General features: G+C 36.8%; 5 protein-coding genes across 5 annotated transcripts; 2 read left to right on the top strand and 3 right to left on the bottom strand.

The window, feature by feature from the left end:
* Positions 1 to 3,899: 3,899 nt before the first annotated feature.
* LOC103334976 (uncharacterized) lies at positions 3,900 to 5,915 on the top strand. Its single transcript, XM_008237961.3, has 3 exons — positions 3,900 to 4,059; positions 4,189 to 4,279; positions 4,897 to 5,915. The coding sequence occupies exons 1-3, from the start codon at positions 3,923 to 3,925 to the stop codon at positions 5,713 to 5,715; spliced, it is 1,047 nt and encodes a 348-aa protein (XP_008236183.2). The 5' UTR covers positions 3,900 to 3,922; the 3' UTR covers positions 5,716 to 5,915.
* A 533-nt stretch (positions 5,916 to 6,448) lies between these two features.
* LOC103335008 (aquaporin TIP1-1-like) lies at positions 6,449 to 7,948 on the top strand. The gene is made up of 2 exons (XM_008237995.3): positions 6,449 to 6,886; positions 7,072 to 7,948. The coding sequence occupies exons 1-2, from the start codon at positions 6,740 to 6,742 to the stop codon at positions 7,837 to 7,839; spliced, it is 915 nt and encodes a 304-aa protein (XP_008236217.2). The 5' UTR covers positions 6,449 to 6,739; the 3' UTR covers positions 7,840 to 7,948.
* Positions 7,949 to 9,309: 1,361 nt separating this feature from the next.
* On the bottom strand, positions 9,310 to 13,337 carry LOC103334975 (Calcium-binding EF-hand family protein). Its single transcript, XM_008237960.3, has 5 exons — positions 12,818 to 13,337; positions 10,760 to 11,062; positions 10,282 to 10,500; positions 10,038 to 10,166; positions 9,310 to 9,863 (listed from the first exon to the last, which is right to left on the bottom strand). The coding sequence occupies exons 1-5, from the start codon at positions 13,061 to 13,063 to the stop codon at positions 9,651 to 9,653; spliced, it is 1,110 nt and encodes a 369-aa protein (XP_008236182.2). The 5' UTR covers positions 13,064 to 13,337; the 3' UTR covers positions 9,310 to 9,650.
* A 1,925-nt stretch (positions 13,338 to 15,262) lies between these two features.
* LOC107881451 (putative HVA22-like protein g) lies at positions 15,263 to 17,258 on the bottom strand. Its single transcript, XM_089054984.1, has 7 exons — positions 16,930 to 17,258; positions 16,767 to 16,828; positions 16,562 to 16,657; positions 16,401 to 16,457; positions 15,947 to 16,010; positions 15,653 to 15,850; positions 15,263 to 15,400 (listed from the first exon to the last, which is right to left on the bottom strand). Exons 2-6 carry the CDS (start codon positions 16,796 to 16,798, stop codon positions 15,653 to 15,655), a joined length of 447 nt encoding a protein of 148 aa, XP_088911110.1. The 5' UTR covers positions 16,799 to 16,828; positions 16,930 to 17,258; the 3' UTR covers positions 15,263 to 15,400.
* Positions 17,259 to 18,579: 1,321 nt separating this feature from the next.
* Positions 18,580 to 20,304, bottom strand: LOC103334974 (putative HVA22-like protein g). Its single transcript, XM_008237959.2, has 6 exons — positions 20,238 to 20,304; positions 20,035 to 20,133; positions 19,873 to 19,929; positions 19,470 to 19,533; positions 19,158 to 19,370; positions 18,580 to 18,904 (listed from the first exon to the last, which is right to left on the bottom strand). Exons 1-6 carry the CDS (start codon positions 20,267 to 20,269, stop codon positions 18,728 to 18,730), a joined length of 642 nt encoding a protein of 213 aa, XP_008236181.1. The 5' UTR covers positions 20,270 to 20,304; the 3' UTR covers positions 18,580 to 18,727.
* Between the last annotated feature and the right edge of the window lie 1,020 nt (positions 20,305 to 21,324).

A 21,324-nucleotide genomic window follows, 5' to 3' on the forward strand; every position in this document is an offset into this window, starting at 1 on the left:
AAAAGTGGAAAATTACAGAGACCAAAAGTGACTTTTTACCATTAGTTTCTAGAAGTATAATTGAACTGCTAGATTTGATAAGGTCCCATAGGTTAATAGTGTTTTCACCATGTTTCCCTCTGTAGCAGTTCAAGTATTTTATTTATGTAAAACAAATAAGACATTTTCAATAGCGATTTTGTTAAACCCGGAACACTTAGGCTGATGAATAGAAGGAATTTGAAATCACGATTCAAATCAAATGTACATAATTTTTAGAGGAACATACAATTCCATGGAGTGCAAAATAATCGAAATTCAACATTCTAATTAGAGTATGAACAGTGAAAAAACTTTGATCTAAGCCAATTAAACAATTTAACAACACTATAAAACCAATTTTTTTTAAGGGGAAAAAAAATCGATGATGGTTCCTTTAAGCACTCTACTAAGTACAGTGCTTGTCAAGCGAGCCTTGTTCCGTTAATTTATAATGAATAAATTTGATATACATTGTTGGCTCATTACGTGCTAGATTAAGTTTTTAAGGCGTAAGTGTTGTCTAAGTTTTATTATCATTCCGTACTTTCTTTGTTGGTTTGCGTATAGAACGCGGTTATATATGTATGTTTTGTTTCTCTCTACCTATCAGTCCGATTAGGTCTTCTTTGCGTGAGGAGATAATGTAAACTTGATATACATTGTTGTTTCATTCTTTGTCAAGGTGCATTTGAAGCTTGGTGGTTGTCCTGTTGACTTCGAGTATTATCACAGCTAAAACCCAATTAGGCTAACTTCCTAACAAAGTCAAATGGCTGCTACCGTTTAATTTAATATCAAAACTTTCAGTTCCAAACCAGACGTCAATAATCCACATTGCCAATTACTATATAAAGCTCCATGACAATGGAATGTTCATTGGTAAGCAGAGGATTAATTAAAGCTTAATCAAACAGAGACACACACAGAGCAAGCAGAGTTATGAAAAATGGGTCTGATCAAGAGAGTACTGTTTCGGCATGGCAGAACTCGGATTAATCAAAAGACCAATCTGATCACAAGCAATGCATTAACGGAGGCCATTGCAAAAGTAAATGGGGTTGTGAGAATGAAGATTTGGTTAGAAGGCAAGATTTAAAACAAGTTCTTGAGCTCATGAATTGCGGAATTAACAACCAAGCATCAGTTGTTAGGCCATCATCTTTGTGTGTGGAGCAGGGGCTAAGTGTTTTGAGAAAGAAGCATCTTCTAAGAGCCAGTTTGGCGGCCAAGCACAGCCGCCAGAGTTCATGGTGCCCTGCACTGCAAAGAATCCGTGAAGAAATTTAATTAAGCTTGATTATGTTCGACTAAATATGTTAACATCTCATTTTGATTACTGTAATTTTTTTTAGCTTGCTTAGCTTTCATGTCACATCCAAATGAGAATTGTAAAGAGAGGATTTCTATTCACATATGTGGAATTAAAACAAATTTTTGAGAACCCATTCCCTCCAATTTATGAATGTGAAGTCAAATGTCTACAAGTAATAACAGATACAATTTTGTTCTTAGATGACTTGATTTCTACCTAACAACTTCTCGAAGCCCTAGTATTGCCCCCAGTTGATCTCAAAGAATTTGTTCAAAATGCATCTCCGTAAACATCCAGACATATGAAAGGCATGCAAGGAACATCCTGTGAAAAATCATGCTATCCCCAACAATTTGATACCCACCTTTATAATTGATGGGTGCACTTCTAAGGTTGAATTTTTTATATATAAAAAATATGGAATTAAAACAAATTTTGGAAGAATCTCGACAAACAAAACCTCCATGTTTAGATGCACAGTCGATTTATCAAAATTAAGCTTCATTCTTCCTTTTTAGAGGGAAATTTCATTGTAACCTGTGAATATCCCTTTTTGTTCCAAATCCGTTCTAGTTACTAAATTATAGGGAGGGAGATTTCTCTCACATATGCACAACTATGATGCCGTGGAAATTCGAACCTAAGACCTCTGGTCTGCAAGTCAGTCCTTTATGGTGCTCTTTACAGGTTTCTGCAATGCATTTTCTCTCATAGTTGGAGGCTATGTCACATCAGTTGGTCTTAACCACTATCATCGGCTCCTTGACTCCATGTATATTTCTTCCGTTGTCTAAGTGTAGCTTGGTTGACTTGCTCACCACCATTTTCTATTGGTTACTGGTTTCTCTTTGGTGGCTGTCGACTTGCTATGGTGGCGCGGCTTGTAGTTGTAGGATTGTGCAACACATACCTGTTAACGGTGTTAGGTTTTCCTAATTGTGTTTTGTGGGCTTTTGCCTTGTGTGGGCTTTTTGCCGTTATGTAGGCACTGGCCTCTGTGTGGGCTTTATGCCTTTATACGACGCTTTATGACTTTGTTAGTTTTATTTGTAGTGAGTTTTATGTCTGTTTGTATTACATTTTGTGTGAACTTAATTATTTGAGTTCATTTTGATGTAATATGACTTTGACATTCTATTTAATGAAACTCGATTTCGACCGAAAAAAAAAACATTGTAAACCGACTATTTAGTTGAAAGCAAGGCCAGATGGACTACCATGTTTGGTAGAGGTCTAGTGGAAGCGCAATGCTGGCTCAATAGAGCTCCACTTGCTCTCATGCACGTTCTCAATTCTGATGGACTACCTGGTCCACCTTAGGCTGTTTTGTGTTTTGGGAGGGGTTCCTTTTGTACTAAACTGAGTTTTGGTTTAGTTTTCCACTCCTCCCTTCTTTTGTTTGTATCTCTTGTAAGTTTTGCTTTCTCTTTTTTCAAGTTGAATGAAATTAGAGTTCTTTGACCAGAAAAAAAAAAAAAAAAAAAGCCCTGTATTCTTCGAATTTTGGACCTCTATGCTGTTGAACCACACGATTCACCCAATTGGCATATCCACCACTTTCCAAGAATCTTAATTTTCTTTTCGGTGTACGAAGCGGTAGAGATTTCTACCAAGATCACAGTTAGCATCGAAGTTGAGAACCATAGTGGACATCCACACAAACTGCGTCGCTTTCCCAAGTTGCACTCATACTTCTAATAGAAGAATCACGTCAAAGTTTTGGAACAAATTAAGTAAAGAAAAATAAAAAATAACTTAGGGTACAAAAAACTGTTGAACATGCTTACCAAATCTTTGAGAGGATTGAAGCCTGAAACTGAGAACATAGGCTGACTATGTCCATAGGAAATATGATGCGTCTTGGATTTAGGGTTTTCTCTGGCTTCGGAAGGGTTAGCCGAGGATTGAGAGTGACTTGTAGCGAAAGGAAGAGAGACCCATCTTTCTTGTAGAATTATGTGGCCAACGAGGTCTATCAAGTGAAAAAGTATCTTGACTTATAGACTAGGAGTCTCACGTTCAAATCCCCATCTTCCTTGATTATATTTAGATGTAATTAAAAAACGTAGAATTATATGTGAAGTACTTGATAGTTGGTTCCAACTCAAAAAAATTATAATAAAAAGATTACCCTATAAAGTGCGTGTTTATTTATCGTATTACAAGGGATGTAATAAGGTTACTATCCGTAATAGATGGGTTTCTCACAATAATGTCTACTTAATCATAACATTTTATGTCTGTAACTTGGGAGGCACAACTATCATACACGCATGTGCTGCTCTGACTAATTTCTCCTCACTTAACATCTATGTCGACTTTTGGTTAGTCTGATTGTTCCGAAAGAGAGAGCTTTAAGAAAGCAAATGTTCAGAGGATAGAAGTGCCCCTGAATATAACAAATATTACAACATATGAATAATATCTAACAATAATGAGTTTGGTATTAGAAAGCAGTGCACATCATACCATAAATAAGTAGGGTGTAGCAGCCGGAAGTGTGGTTATCATTGAATTTATTTTGACTTGTAACAGATTTTATTGTCTACCTGCCCACTCATACAGATCAACATCCCTGAGTATATTATAATGTATATACATAGACATATATCCCTAGGTATAATGAACTCCAACTCAATCCCTTCAACCATTAAAAAGAAAAAAATGGCTGAAAACAGGCCGGCGGTAGAGGATGACAGAGTCCATCCTCTTTCTTCCACACCAATGTAAGTACCAAATTCTTCTTCCCAGCAATTGTGTTTTTCTCCTTCTAATTCTTTAATTTGAGGATTAAAAAACTTCATTACTTTCTGTCATGTATTGTGCCATGTTTTCTTCTGCAAATGATTTTGCAGGTCAGAGCATTGGAATGTTGAGGAAGGGAAGAAGTCCAGTCCCTCCACTTTGAGTGAGAAGTTGGGATTGCACGAGCTATTTTCTTTGAAGGTTGGTATATATTATGTGTTAACATTCACATCAGTGACTTGATAAGTCGGCTATTTAGATGGTTCTTACGATGAAATCAAAATCTAAAGTACGTATATATGTCTGATGTAACTCAAAAATAAGTCAAACCTATAATTAAGTGGTGCATATCTTGTATGAATTCGAATTTTATTAGAGTCTAGCCTAGTGTGCCTATCCTACCCAAGAATTGATCCAAAGGCATATGGAAGTCATTCTACTTTCACACACACACACAGAGCTTCTATTGAGGATTCCTCAAATTAACTTATTTGAGGGACTCATTTGTAGGGCCCATTTCGTGATGTATTTCACTAATCCAAACCGTCTATTTTGTAAATACTAATTCAAAGATCATCTTTACGAAAAAATCACTTGAATCCAATATCATTTGACTACTCAATTGAATTATTGAAATTTTAAGACTTTCAAGACTGTGTTCATTGATTTTGTAGAACACAATTGGATATCAAAACGGTTTTTGATTTGTCTAATTTTTTGTAAAGATGATCTATGAATGTAGACTTTGACGGTTTCGATCATTGAATTTTTTGTAATTGAAGATTGATTAATTGTAATTTTATATATATTAATTACAGGTTTGGAGAGCATCTCTAGCAGAGCTAGTTGGCTCGGCAGTGCTTGTTTTCGCTATAGACACAATAGTGATCTCCTCATATGAGACTAAAACCACAACACCAAACCTTGTCATGGCGATCCTCATTTCCATCACAGTTGCAATTCTCCTCCTTGCCACCAATCCCATCTCCGGCGGCCACATCAATCCTGTTGTCACCTTATCCGCAGCATTCGTTGGCCTCATATCCCTCTCACGTGCCGCTGTCTACATCTTGAGCCAGTGCACGGGAGCGATACTAGGTGCACTAGCCCTGAAGGCTGTCGTAAACAGCAGCATTGAAGAAACGTTCTCACTTGGAGGTTGCACTCTCACTGTCATTGCCCCAGGCCCACATGGGCCAATCATTATGGGCATTGAGACCACCCAAGCCCTTTGGCTTGAGATCATATGCACTTTTGTGTTTCTCTTTGCTTCGATTTGGATGGCATTTGACCATCGCCAAGCCCATGCTGTGGGCCGAGTTGTAGTCTTCTCTATCGTTGGAACAGTTGCGGGCCTCCTTGTGTTTATCTCAACCACCGTTACAGCTGTAAAGGGCTATGCTGGGGTTGGAATGAACCCCGCTCGATGCTTGGGCCCCGCACTGATTCGCCGGGGGCACCTTTGGAATGGGCATTGGGTGTTTTGGGTCGGGCCCATTATTGCTTGCGTAGCGTTTTATTTGTACACAAAGATCATTCCACGTCAACATTTTCACATGGATGGCCACACGCATGATACAGTCAATATCATAAAGACTTCCCAAGTAGAAAAGGATTTGAGTAATTTTTCGGTGTGACAAATTTGACAAGTGGTGTTATATTCAATCCACTTATTTATAATACGTGGATCTACTTTATGAAAATTATACTCTAAATTCATGAAATATCAGCTATGTCGTTCACATGAATTGGTAACACCATGTAACAATATCATTGTTTCACTATAAATTATCTTTGTTGTAACTATTGAAAATATATATGGAGAGTGTTTATTAAACTAGAGCGTATGAGCCTTGTTTAATATCAAATATAGCCGTTGCTTTCCTCTGAATTGGTGGGAGGTGTTTTCTTAGAGAAAATGCTAGCTTATCAACTGCTTGATTGGCACGAATCATGCACAGGAGATATCAACAACTCAGAATTACCCACTTTAAACGAATCAAATACCATTCAACGGTTTAGAGAGAAGAACTCATTTAATTGGACTGACAAGCAAAAGTGTGATGTGATGTTGGCATTGGTTTAGCCAAAATGCCTCTTTGTTTCATGAATTAAACCCTCACGGACTTTTTTATTTATAAAAATAAAAAAAAAACATTTCAACATAATTTGACTGGTGCAAAACAAAGATTGTCATCATCCCAACTTGCAAATTCTAGCTTTGTCCAGTCGTTGTATATAGAGTTTTATTTGGCTATAATTTCCATTGTTCTATTCTAAGCCCAGCATCTTCCTTTATGCAGAGTGAATATGCCTGCAATTATAAAGCTTAGCATCATCCTTATAGTTTTCGACTTCCACGTCTAATTAACTTGCATATAAAACCATATGGTCACTGCCTGCCTTATTGGAAGAGCAAAAACCAATGCTTTTTTTGGCAACTTCTCCAGCTCACAAGCTCTCAATTCTTTTTGGATGAGTGCTAAAAACCAATGATTGGCAACTTTTATAACTCATGTAATGGTGTATCATTCTGCCATGAAATTTTTTGTCTCAATTTGTGTTGCAGTGACCAATTAGAAATTTAGAACTCACAAAAAGAAGGGGGTTCTTTAAATAGAAACCCTTCAACCCTTTTCTTGTCATCAATTGTTTGAGGCAATGGAGGGTTTGGTCATGACCCCAAATGAAGCTGATGAAAAATTGCCCAAATCAGCTGGCAGAAGTTGTGAGGCACTTGGTGTCGAAAACTCGCTGAGGCTAAAATTTCTTACTGCAATTGGTGCCCATGAATATTTTTCACCAGAGGTAAGCTTCAAATGGTATCCAACATAATGTCTTGTCTACCAAGTATTCTATTATCATCATAAAATTTCATTTTTCTCCATTTTGTCGGAGAAACTCATGCGTTAAAATCTCATAGATGACAATTGTTGAATTAAAAAAAGGGTCAATATAGTTACAATTTTCTCACTATTGGGTTCTGTTTTCAGATGTGGAGAGCAGCTTTTACAGAATTAGTAGCAACAGCTTCTCTTCTGTTCACCCTGACCTCTTCAATCATCTCATGCTTGGAATCAGGAGAGGTTGATCCAAAGCTGCTTGTCCCAATTGCAGTCTTCATCATAGCCTTCCTCTTCCTCCTAGTCACAGTCCCTTTATCTGGAGGGCACATGAGCCCTGTCTTCACATTCATAGCTGCCTTCAAGGGTGTTATAACTTTTGTTAGGGCCTCCACCTACATTTTGGCACAATGCATTGGCTCAATCTTGGGATTTCTTATAATCAAGACTGTGATGGATCAAAATGCAGCACAAAAATACTCCTTAGGTGGCTGCACAATCAAGGGAAGTGGGTCCACATCTGGGGTGGGGACACAAACAGCATTGATGGTAGAATTTGCCTGCACATTTGTGGTTCTCTTTGTCGGGGTCACAGTGGCATTTGACAAGAGAAGGTGCAAAGAGTTAGGTTTGGCCATGGTGTGTGCTGTGGTGGCTGGGGCTATGGCACTCGCAGTTTTTGTGTCAATTACTGTGACCGGGCGGGTCGGGTATGCGGGCGTGGGTCTGAACCCGGCGAGGTGCTTAGGCCCGGCGTTGTTGCTAGGGGGGAGGTTGTGGGATGGCCATTGGGTTTTCTGGGTTGGACCAATCTTGGCTTGTAGTGTGTACTATTGTGTCTCTTTAAACTTGCCCAATGAGGGTTTAAAATCTGTGGAAGAAGAGTGTGACATTCTGAAGGGAGAGGGCATTGTATGAGATCTTGATCTGCAATGCATTTAAACATGTAAAATGTTCTACCCTGAGCTCTAGCTTAAGTGGTATTTTGATCAGTTGGAAATGTAGTAGATTACAGGTTCGAACTCTAGCGTTTGTGAACCGCAGTTGCTACTTAGATAGAATCATTCTTAAATGTGCGGTCTTCATTGATAGTCTAACAACATAATATGTATGATTCTCAAAATATATATATGGACATATATTTACATATATGCATAGTGATCTAGCATGAGGATCTTAATCTAAACTGTTTATAATTTAGCAATGTTTTAAAATAAGAAAAAAAATCCATTTAGCAATATCTAAAAACGTTATAAATAAAAATTTTAAAAATAAAAAAAAAGCGCATCAGGCAGCCAACAACCTATTCCCTCTGATGGGAGAATGTAGAAACAAAGCAGTACACTATAGACTAGGAGAAGTTCTTGTTAGGTGGGAGAATGCATTGGCTCGACTCTGGGTTTTCTCCTCATTCACACCCTCATGAGCCATGATTTAGAGCAGAAGTTCTTGTTAGGTGGCTGCACTCTCAATGGTAATGGAGAGACACATGGGATAAGCCCAGGAGATGCTTTTCTATTGGAGTTTGTGTGCACATTTCTGCTGCTCTTTGTGGGCATAACAGTGGCTTTTGACAAGAAAAGAAGAAAGGAAGTTGGCCATGCCCTGGGTTTGCTTCATGTTGTCAGCACCAATGGGGCTAGGAGTTTTCATTTCAATAACAATCACAGGGACGGCTGGCTATTCTGGCGTTGGTCTCAACCCAGCAAGGTGTTTAAGCCCTGTGTTGGTAAGAGGAGGTTCATTGTGGCATGGGCATTGGGTTTTCTGGTTTGCACCCATTTTGGCTTGTGTAATATACTATCTTGTCTTTAAGACCCTTCCAACGAAGGGTTTGGTGGTGCTGGAAGGAGAACACGACATTCTGAGCATAGGCGAGGCCTGCTTCAAAGGAAGCAGCACTCCTGTTTATATTCAGAAAGTACGAGTAATGATACATGGATCACATTACAGACCACATCATTAATAGAGGATGAGATCCATCCATACGAGTGAACTTCATCTCTATTAAATATGTGATTCGTAAATGTGGTCTAAATAATTTCAGTGCAAACGCAAGAGATAAGTGTAAATTTATTTATAAGCAAACCTTTCTATGTTTTGGGTTTGGCTGTAGGCCTTCTTCTGGAGGTGCCTGCGCTCACTCCCACTTATATTCAAAAGCAAAGGTAGTATGTCAAATTTGTAGTTGTCTCAATCTTCTTACATGTAAACTTCTCTGCGCCCATGACATATGATCTTCTTTTTTTTTTTAAAGAAACATAACATATGACCTTATTAGTGCTTTAAAGTACTTGCATGAATAATAGAACTCTCTTCATCTCTATGAACAGTAAAAAAACTACTGTACGATAAAAAAGGTATGTTTGAAAGATTGTGACCAAGAAATTAACACAAGCTTTCTTTTATATCCAGCAGAGACCAATTGCACCAAGTAGAGTCACCATGAACACCTTGACAAATCCTGGATCCATTTGCTTCAGTTACAATTTTACGATTAGCTCAAACCCTTGATGCATCAAACAGAAATCAGTCATAACAGAGAGAGTAGTGGACATTGATATATCTTGCCTCCATCTCTATCTAAATTTGCACATTAAGAGCATTTCATTAGCGCGATTACAATAACTAAGCAACACACAAACTTGTGGTAGTGATAATTTTCTTCATCAAAATTTTATTGCCAGTTTTATCTTTGTTACGCTCGATATATCCACAAGAGCTATGCTCTATAACTCGGAAGATGGCTGCAATAGTGTAGAAGAGGAGGCAAGGGGCTCATGCACGACCGAATTTGAGTAAACTGAGATAGGATTTCCCTCCAATTGCAACATGATGCTCCCCAGGATTTCAGTCAATATCTTTTTGAACTCGTCTTCTTTGAGCAGCTTTCCATCATCTGCATTCACCAAGTTGAACGCGTCCTGCACAACCTTGTCCATCTGTAGATTTTTATCGTAAAAAATTCATGGAGATGTTGCATTAGTCATTTGGACTGGCATAAGTTACTAAGATCTGCTGAAGGAAAAAATGATCAAGCTTGGGAAGCACTGAAGCAATAGGTTGTCTGAGTTCATAATCAAATATAAAGATAGGTTTACTAATTAACAAAGCACCTGCTCAACTGCACCAAGTGGTGGCAGACCAGCAGTTGGACCCACTAAATCCAGCGCCACACGCAAATATTCCTTGGACAGTTTCCCACTGCGATCTTTTGATACATTTTCAATAGCTGCATTCAGTGTCTGCATTTTACGATAGATTGAAATAAGCGATTTCAATACGTAAGGCATTCCAACAAGATTTAAATATGCAACTGGTCAGTGAAAAAATATGAGAAGACATCTTTATGAGTCAGACCTTGTCTAATTCAAACTTGTTGGACAACAGTCTCTTAATGCCACTTCCATCAAAGTCATTTTCACTGTGGGCTACAATCACATGCTGCTCCTTAAGGCGTTGAGCCACGGTTTCTGCTACTTTCTTAAACTCCTCTATGAAAGTTTCTTGAGATACAGGCTTGTCCAAATCATGGCCAGTGCATGATTGCAGAGCAGGTTCCACGATATTGCTAATAACCTAAAGAACAAAAATAACCAGCAAAAGGGAAAAGAAAGAAAAAGTAGTCAAGAATGAAGATTCTAATGCAACTTTTCTAGGTTCTACAACCTACAATAATGTGGTGAGGACATATAAATTTGTAGGATGATATAATGTTGCCGATGCTTTGGCTACTTATCTAAATTGCAGCATGTTACATTAACATAATTTTCATTCCCAAGATCAAATTATAGAATTGTTAGTACTGAAACAAGTTAAATTGGAGAAGATCAACTACCCAAGGATCTGATGAAGGGGGCATCCCTTGCTCAACGGTGAGTTTTGCCAAAGCCTGGGCTATATAGTCACGGAGGCTTCCACTTCCATCAGCTGAGTTTATCTTAGAATACGAGGCTACCATCTCAGGTTCAAAAGTTGGCCCATTGATGAATTCTTCGAGATCTTCTCCATCAATACGGAGGATCACAATAGGGTCTCGCTTCAAACCAGCAGCCATGCCTAACAGAATATCTGAAAGAACCTCTTTGAACTCAGTCTTGCTCACTTTTTGTTGTTTTCCATGAGTGAACTCATTCAACACCTAAGCACATCAAATCATAAGCTTTTTTTTTTTTTTTCCAGTGCAAAGTTTACGCACATAAACAAAGGAATTAATCCGTGGATAAAATGACTTTAGTTCCTCTAAACAAATTGGCACATAACAGTTACCATCAAAAGAGATCTAGTTAACTAGCTTTCCTGTTTCAGCTCATGTTTACACAATCTACTATATTTGCTAATATGGATTCTCCGCTAATCGGGTTCTTACCGCAGGTGGTCGGTGCTGTCCCATTCGGACTAAAGCCAGTATATGCCAACATAGCATATCAGATACTTAAAATATTTCTGCCGCATCGCAGCTTCATTGACACAGTAAATCAGTCAGGCCAATCTCAGACGTACCTTAAGTTGCAATCAGATCTCCTCCGTTGAAAAACTTCTTCACTATATAACATCATCTATGTTGACTTTACAATTATTCTATTTCCTCAATTATCATGCGGTTAAAAGTGAGCATGTGACATTAATTTACTAACATATCATGTACTTTTGCTAAGATAAATTACAGCCACATTATTAAAGCTGATTAGGTAAGGTTGTTACTTTGTTCAGAAGCAAGTCCCTTAAAGAAAGTTTTTTGACTTCTCTCCCCTCCCCCACAAAACCACTGCCTTTTGAAAACTGGGCAGGCACCAGTCCCATCATAGAATATTATGGCATATTATGGCTTTCGTCACACTAAATCTTCTTGAATAATATAAAAGTGTCGACAGAGTTCGTCACCAGATTCCTCTTAGCATAAGAAGATAAAAAGAAAAGGGTTCTTTTTCATACCGAAAAATAAATAAAAAATGAGAGAAGTAGGTCCAAATGAAAAGCAAAGTCACAAAATAAGAACGACAAAGTGTGGTCATGGGTTGGATGCTTCTGAAGCGAGCTAGAAATAGAAATTCTCAATATACAGATAGACGAAACAAAGCAAAGCCACAACAATCTCCCTTTTTCAACATTAAAAAAACAAGCCAACCGGGTCTAGCCTCCAGTGAAAAAGGGCCTTAATTCTGGTCTCAGGTTCGAACCCTCATGACATCTTAGTTGTTTGCATGTGTGTGAGAAACAACCCTCTCTGTAATATAGACTATCGCTTGTACTAAAAAAAATTAACAGAACCATTTATTACAAAGGAGGTGGCCTAAAATAATAAAAGAACTGAAAGCACAAGAATGACACAACAAATTTGATTACATGATGAAAGGGTGGAATTTAGAGTACTACAAAAAAAACGCAATCAAAAGCTCCAAAGTCAAAATCAGACGTAGCATTTTTATCTTATGCATATCCGATGTAAATTTGCAGCATTTGATATTATCTGTTGTTAAGTTTGCATTATTAACCTGAGGGTTTTGGTTGTATCAGTGATTAACCACAACAACAAATTAATTCTTTCAGCCAAAAAAGAAAATCATTGTGTTCATTGCCTAAATAATTATATATCCTAACCATTCAACACAAAACCAAAGAAAATACTAAAACAATTACAATTGGTAACTCTTCTTCTCTCGTTACTAATTATGTTACGTTGTCAAATTGTGAATTTAAATTGTATTCCAATATCAAACATTTCTTATCACAAAATTGACAATTTAAGTATAAGACACGTGTCAGTTAATTTTTCTAATAAAGAATGTACATGTGTAAATAATAAGAAGAAAATAAAAGCACAACAATGAAAAGGGTAGCGAAAGTAAATACCAAATAAGGTGAAAAAAGAAGAAGAAATTGAAGTTGGGGGTACCTCAGAATAGATGTGATCAGAGTCAGGGGAAGAGCCCTGTGCAGGCAAGCCAAGAGCAGCGCCAATATCAGCAACAGCAGGCTGAAGCTCCTTCACAGAGAGCTCACCATCTTTGTCTCTATCCAGCTCCTTAAACTTATGCTCCACAAAACTACTGAACACCTCCTTGTTCCCAACCAACTCCATTATATTCGAACCGTCCAGCACCTGTCCCCCTCCACTTTTCTTCCTTGGGCTCTCCTCCATTATTTCTTCCTTTTTATTTATTGCCTTCTCTTTCTTTCTTGTGACCCTTCTTCTTCTCCCCCTTCCTCCTTCCCCCTTCCCCTCTTTCTTTGCCTCTGCTCTTCTTTTTGTGAGTCTCGTGAGTCACACGAGCTAAAAAGTGGGAAAACAAACAGCAGCTTCTTTCTTTCTGCTTTAGCCTCCTCTCTTTTTTATTTCTTTCTGGCTCTGCAGGCAGAGGCTTAAATATGAGAGAGAGAGAGAGAGAGAGAGAGAGTGTGTGTGTGTGTTTGTTGTGGAAATTGTACGGGGGTTTTAGCTTAAAAGCTAGTTATTAGGCATGTTTGTTTGGTCTAGCTTTCGTTTTCAAGACGCAAATTTATTTATTTATTTTCCTTCTTGTGGGTCTTTCCTAAAAAAATGAGAGGAAGGATAATAAAATTTTATAGCTAGTTAATCTTTTACTTTTCCGACCAAAACTTAAGAAAACTAGTTTTGTTTTTGTTTACTTTTTGCCTTGAAAGAAGTCAAAACACATGATGTAAGAGCTTATCTCTTTTTCCTTAGCTAATTCAAGGAGCTAAAAAAAAAAAAAAAGAATAGAGTAATTTCAGCCCGGCACGCAAAAATACAATGATACTAAGACATGGGTTAGTCCGGCACAAAAATTAAGCTACAAAGATAAATGTTCTATCATACTCCGTGTATAATGTATAATACAACTTAACATTTTTAGAAATATGATCAGTCTATTGTAATTAGGAGTGAGGTTTTAATCTTTGGTAGGTTTAGGCTCAATCGAGCTCTAGGTGTGAGGTTTGAACTTAAAATGTATCGTTATAATTAGGAATAAACTATTTATATTTAAACTATAAATTATTATTATATTATCCGATGTAGAACTTGCACATCATATCCCTTGTATCGAGCCACTACGCCAACAACTTCTTATAATATAAAAAATACTTTCAAATGTATGATCACAATACGATTAACAAAGCATATTCATCTCCAAACGTCTGTCGGCACAAAATACTATTACCCCGCTGTTTACTCTCTCCCACGTTTTCCACTTTCTATCCAAATTCTTTTCTTTTTTTTTGGGCGGTGCATTTCACTATTCTTTGCTGACAAAAAAAGCAACCAAAGTAAGTATGAATTTATGAAACAGAAGCAAACAAAGGACCTAAAAGAAAGATGGATAGGGTGGTTTGCGGTCACAAATGTAGATAACTGTGCCTTGGACACGTGGGGCGGTTAGGGAGACTCAACCAAAGAACCAACAAAGGGCTGACGGACAAGGTGGGCCCCGTAGGAGTGAGATTTTCGCTCTTTCGCTCTTTCGCTTACTTTGGTCGGCCCGTATCCGTTTGCGACACGTGAGCCTACTACCAGCTAATTTGATTAGATACGTGTCCTGTACGTATACTTGCCACGTGGTGTAACTGGATAGGCTACGGACGAGTCCAGCGGCTAGCTCATTGCTGCAAACGAGGTGAAGTCATTGAATTGTCGAATTCATGAGGTTGTTGCGATACTGTCGTATGAGGTATTTTAACAGAGACAAACGACGTGCCGTTCTATGTTGGCGGGGATATTGGAAAACTTTTTTTGGTCAATAAAATTGGGTTTTTTTGGTCGCAGGGAATATTGGATTGAATAAGTTAAGATGACAGCAGCAATTGTGGAAATATTGGATTGAAAGAACAATATGTTCCTCCAACATGTGGTTAACTTTATAAGTGCGCGTCAAATGCGTGATATGTGTCATTTCACTCATAAAAGCGTAATGTATCGAGTCATAATAATTAAAAATTGATATCATACATCATTTTCATATATGAAGTGACTGACCCCCCTAGTAATTTCTTAGGCCGGTGACTAAAGAGTTAGTGAGCTTTATTAGTAATGTTGTTGGGTATGTTTCTTTGAAGGAATTTATTATATGATTTAGATATTTAGGTAGTTCAACTCTTACGTAACCCAACACTCCTTTTGTATGACTAGAAGGGGTTTCGGTTTTGAAATCCAAAAAAAAGGGTCAATGTTACCTGTGGTACGTAGAATGGGTATGGTACGTCTTGATTAGTTTTCATGAGGTACAGAGGAAGTAATTAAGACTAACAACAAGACATAAAATTGTATTTTGTAAATGCTGAAAATTGGTAAACCACATTAATATAATTTGGTGCAGTATGCGACGCATCATCTGATGAGCTTCTTTAACCAGTGTTTTCTGCTGGGAAGAATTGGGATTCCATTTTCAGAAAACGATACTGATTCAGTTGGTCTTTGGTCCCTTGCTTCACCTTCAGAATGACCAGCAGCAATTACTTTTCCAGTGCCCTTCTCTTGCTTCTGCACAGAAACCACAGGGGCTGCTTAATTTGTTTAAATATAGAGAGATTTCGTACTATGTTATCTCAACTATTGATCAGATTGATTATTGTTTTAATGTGCGGCTTAAACTTAATTTAGCAAGATAATAACATGTCTAATTGGGTTATATATAACACTTTTTGGCCACGAGTTGGCTGTGACTTACATTAGCACAGGCTACGAGTGTATCAGTGTCACTTATCTTACAATATAACTGTGGCAAGAATGTACCTAATCAGAATGAGGCTGTGGCGCCGATTGATGAGAAGAAACATAATTCAAAATCGCATAAACACCCTTTCGGCCACAAGTCAGAGCCTCTTGACAAGACTGGTTTGCTAAATTCCTAGCCTTATCTCTGATTCTATCCATTTTTGCCTCACGTGGTACCACAAATTCTCGGAAGCGATTATAAAGATGGTCCGTGCGCTGCAAAGTTAATTAAGACATTCATGGGTATTCACTATTATTAAGGACAGAATAAAAACAAGATTCTACAAGTATAGGATGATGATGAGTGCTTACTTCCTCTCTCCAATACCAGAGATATATAAACAATGCCAATTTGGCTTCATTGTATATTGGTACCCTTCAACCAAAAAAAAAAAAAAAAAAACACAAGGGAACAATAAGTGACATTAAAAAAACATATGACACAAATTTGTAACGCTCTGCCACGTGATATTAAATAATCACTAATCGACAAAAAGTTTAAGCTATCAGAGAATAAGTCAATGGAAATAAAGTTATCATTCTTTCCTAACTCCCGTCTTCCATGACATAAGTGTGAAAACTTCTAGAGAATGAGGGGTTAAGATTTCGATAGGGAACTCATATATCACATTTGCTTACTACATTTGCTAACTCACACTTCGCATGGGATTCTCCCATACAAACGAGTCGCATCTCCTTGATTTGCAAATATGATACATTGTAACAAAAAGGCTTCAATAAAATGTTATGGAAGCAAATTGTTTACCATGAAAATAAAGCATCCCCAAATCTCTCCAACACAGTGAGCATAGCAACTACTATCCTACGAAACCCACATCAAAAGTGAACCATTAATTAATTTTAATTACAAATTAAAGTTAAAAGAATCATAATTAAACATGATAGATATATCATATATGTATATACCAGTATCGGCACCAAAACACAAGTCGCCCAATCTCGGGCCTATGCTCCAGAGTCTTATAGCACTCATAAGCCTGATAAGCGTAACCAAACACCATCCTGCAGTAAATAAAAAATTTAATTACCCAAACAATAACTTTCATGAAAACTAACACCACTTGGGTTGGGTTAGGTCAAAAACCCAATTGGGGTTCATTTGATTACGTACAGAAGAACCCTTGGAAGAAAAGATCCCAGCATTATTTTGATTAACCCAGAACTTCAAATAACCTGAAAACATGAAGATAAACAAGTTCAAGGTGAGTTCAGAAATAAATTGGTAAAAAAAAGGAGAACCAAATTGAAAGCAAGAAGAAGACCTGGGAATTTACCTGAAGAGAGATTGAAGGGAAAAGAAAATCCCGAAAGTAGAAATAGAGTACAGCGGAAAACCTAAAAAATAAACCTTATTAAATAAAACTTTGGAATATTTTTAACCCACGTTTGTACAGAAGAATAGAAGTTGAAATATATCATCCGATTTATTGATATTTTAATCAATTTAAATTTAGTCCCAATCTAAGCATCACCAAACATCGGTTAAGTGTTATTCAACTTAAGCCAATTCAAGCCAAGACAATTTCTGAGAAAAATTCATGCCAAGACAATCTTCTTCTGTAACAAATGAGGTTGAAGGGACCAACTTGACAAATGACTGAAAGACTTGTTGCCGGATCAATTGCCCAAATCTGTCCGAATGACACCATTATTTTGTCTTCTCTGATGGATCAATCCACCGAGTGTTCCTCACACGCATAAATGCTGCATCGGCTTCTCAAAGAAGCTAATAAGTTTCAAAATTGGCAGCCCATCCCACACTTCACGTTGCCTTTTAAAACCACACAACCATATTTGTACAATTTGAGTGACAAAGTCAAAAGAATTTTCCACATAAAAGAATTGATTTGTAGCCCAAAGAACAATCAAATCATTATATAAGTCAGTGTTCTCAACATTTTCCTCTAAAAAATTATATCCTTGTCGCTGAGCTTGGTTGGATTTTACTTTTTGTTGTGTTGTTGTGTCCTTTTGTGGTTTCTTAATAAAATTTAGGGTCTAATTAGGTCTTAGACATATACCCATCATTCTATAAATCTATATGTAAAACCCAATTTTAAACTTAGATGACCAATAAGATATAAGAGGTCATAATATTCTTATGTTTTTACATCGTTGTCATCAAGCTTCATATTTTATTTATAATGTATTCCAAGCATTTCATTAACTGCCATAATTGTAATTAAAACTCCATATTAATACCTAAAATGCAAGTTAAATATAAAAGGGAAGTAAAAACCATAGAAGTTAGGCAAGGAAGTTTAAAGTGTAGTAATCTACAGACAGAGAAAACTTTTATCTTGATGTGAATGAAAAAAGTCAGGCTTATGTTTCTTATGCTTCACAATTCAGATTCACTGTATACAATTTTCTGTTTAATTCACCAATAAAAAAAAAAATATTGTTGTTGGATGTCTACCCTATATGTAAGATAATATAGTATGAAGAATAAACGAAGAAGAAACTAAATGAAGAATCAAGGAAGAACTGCACTCACTATTTTTTTGGTCTCATGGAATATTGGGTTGAACAAGTTAAGATGACAGCAGCAATTGTGGAAATATTGGATTGAAAGAACAATACGTTCCTCGAACGTGTGGTTAACTTTATAAGTGTGCGTCAAACGTGTGACAAGTGTCATTTCACCTATAAACGTGTAATGTATTGAGTTATAATAATTAAAAATTGATATCATACGTCATTTTCATATATGCAAGTGACTGACCCTAGTAATTTCTTAGGCTGGTGACTAAAGAGTTAGTGAGCTTTATTAGTAATGTTGTTGGGTATGTTTCTTTGAAGGAATTTATTATATGATTTAGATATTTAGGTAGTTCAACTCTTACGTAACCCAACACTCCTTTTGTATGACTAGAAAGGGTTTCGATTTTGAAATCCAAAAATAGGGTCAATGTTACCTGTGGTACGTAGAATGGGTATGGTACGTCTTGATTAGTTTTCATGAGGTACAGAGGAAGTAATTAAGACTAACAACAAGACATAAAATTGTATTTTGTAAATGCTGAAAATTGGCAAACCACATTAATATAATTTGGTGCAGTATGCGACGCATCATCTGATGAGCTTCTTTAACCAGTGTTTTCTGCTGGGAAGAATTGGGATTCCATTTTCAGACAATGATACTGATTCAGTTGGTTTCTCTTCAAAGTCGCTTGTTGTTCTTTGGTCCCTTGCTTCAGCTTCAGACCGACCAGCAGCAATTACTTTTTCAGTGCCCTTCTCTTGCTTCTGCACAGAAACCACCGGGGGCTGCTTAATTTATTTAAATATAGAGAGATTTTGTACTATGTTATTTCAACTATTGATCAGGTTGATTATTGTTTGAATGTGCGGCTTAAACTTAATTTAGCAAGATAATAACATGTCTAATTGGGTTATATACAACACTTTTTGGCTACGAGTTGGCTGTGACTTACATTAGTACAGGCTACGAGTGTATCAGTGTCACTTATCTTACAATATAACTGTGGCAAGAATGTACCTGATCATAATGAGGCAGTGGCGCAGACTGATGAGAAGAAACATACTCCAAAATCTCATAAACACCTTTTTGGCCATAATTCAGAGCCTTTTGACAAGATAGGTTTGCAAAATCCCTAGTCTTAACTCTGAATTCCAATATCTTACTATCAATTTCTGCCTCATGTTGTGCCACAAAGTCTCGGAAGAAGCGATTATAAAGATATGCCGTGCCCTGAAAAGTTAATTAAGACATTCATGAGTACCACTATTATTAAGGACAGAATTAATAAAAACATGATTCTTTGAATATAGGATGATGATGAGTGCTTACTTTCTCCTTAGAAGACCAGAGATATATAAACAACGCCAATTTGGCTTCATTGTATATTGGTACCCTTAAAAAACACAAGGGAACAATAAGTGACATTAAAAATCATATGAGACAAATATGTAACGCTCTATCACGTGATATTAGATAATCAGTAATCGACAAAAGTTTAAGCCATCAGAGAATAAGTGAATAATGGAAATAAAGTTATCATTCTTCCTAACTTCCGTCTTCCAAAACATAAGTTATGTGAAACTAACACATATCACATTTACTTACTACATTTGCTAACTCACACTTCACATGAGATTCTTCCATACAAACGAGTCACATCTCCTTGATTTGCAAATATGATACGTTGTAACAAAAAGGCTTCAATAAAATGTTGGAGAAGCAAATTGTTTACCATGAAAATAAAGCATCCCCAAATCTCTCCAACACAGTAAGCATAGCAACTAATATCCTACAAAACCCACATCAAAAGTAATTCAATATTTTAATTGGAAACTAAAGTTAAAAAAATCATAATTATAATAACATCATAGATATATCATATATGTATATATACCAGTATTGGCACCAAAACAGAAGTTGCTCAATCTCTGGCTTGTTCTTCTCCACAGTCTTATAGCACTCATAAGCCGGATAAGCGTAACCAAACACCATCCTGCAGTAAAAAATTAATTACCCAAACAATAACTTTCATGAAAACTAATACCACTTGGGTTGGGTTAGGTCAAAAATCCAATTGGGGTTCATTTGATTACGTACAGAAGAACCCTTGGAAGAAAAGATCCCAGCATTATTTTGATTAACCCAGAACTTCAAATAAACTGAAAACCATGAAGATAAAAAAGTTCAAGGTGAGTTCAGAAATAAATTGGTAAAAAAAAGAAGAACCAAATTGAAAACAAGAAGAAGACCTGGGAATTTACCTGAAGAGAGACTGAAGGGGAAAGAAAATCCCGAAAGTAGAAATAGAGTACAGCGGAAAACCGTCTCTTAATATGTATATGCATGTTTGGGTTTGGTTTCAACCTTCGAACACGTCTCACGAAAAGGCGCTATACAAGCCAAAACGCTACTTCGCTTGCCAACGGGACAAATGTTTATTTGAATTTTGGATTTGAAATTTTTTATGGGGTTTCTGTACAAAATTGGCCCAAGATTTTAATCAAATCACAGGCCTACACATAGTAGATGGTTGGGCTATTGGTCATGGATCATACATATCTTTGAATTAAGTCCACAATTCATATCTTTAATTTAAACTGCTCTAAATTGTAAAAAATAGAGATTTGAATTTGAGTGCAAGGAGGCGGATTCACTGTTCTAACTAATTGGTTTAACTCATGTTTGCAATCCACTATTCAGGTACTCAGTAAAACGCTATCGGAAGGTTTATCAAGGCGGTGCTGCAAAAGAAAAAAAGGTTTCCAATTGTATTCATACCCTTTAATTAGTTAAATAGCCTTTGAACAAGTCTATTATATGTGAGATTAACAATTTGTTCTCCTTACCTAACGCTTTGAATTTCCAGATTTAATCTCTTTTTTGTCATGTTTTATCAAAATTTCTTTATTTGGGAACTCCAACAAAGGCATATTTATCCCAGCCAAGGATATAATACCAAATTGTCTGTCACTTTTTCCTAATGCATGCATGTGTGTGCCTGGGGAGTAAGAAATGAGTGCAACTGGTTTAGAATGGTATTCAGTGTATAAAAATTCATGAAATGCCTACCATGTATGCTAATTAAGAAGAAAAAAAGGTTCAGATTTAGTATCTTAGTGACAACATACAAATGAAGTAAAAACAATGACAACAAAGAGATATCTAGCTCAGGAAAACCTCTAAA

The sequence above is a fragment of the Prunus mume genome, linkage group LG6 (genome assembly GCF_029339155.1).
Source record: "Prunus mume cultivar Tortuosa linkage group LG6, ASM2933915v1, whole genome shotgun sequence".
Taxonomy (NCBI): Eukaryota; Viridiplantae; Streptophyta; class Magnoliopsida; order Rosales; family Rosaceae; genus Prunus; species Prunus mume.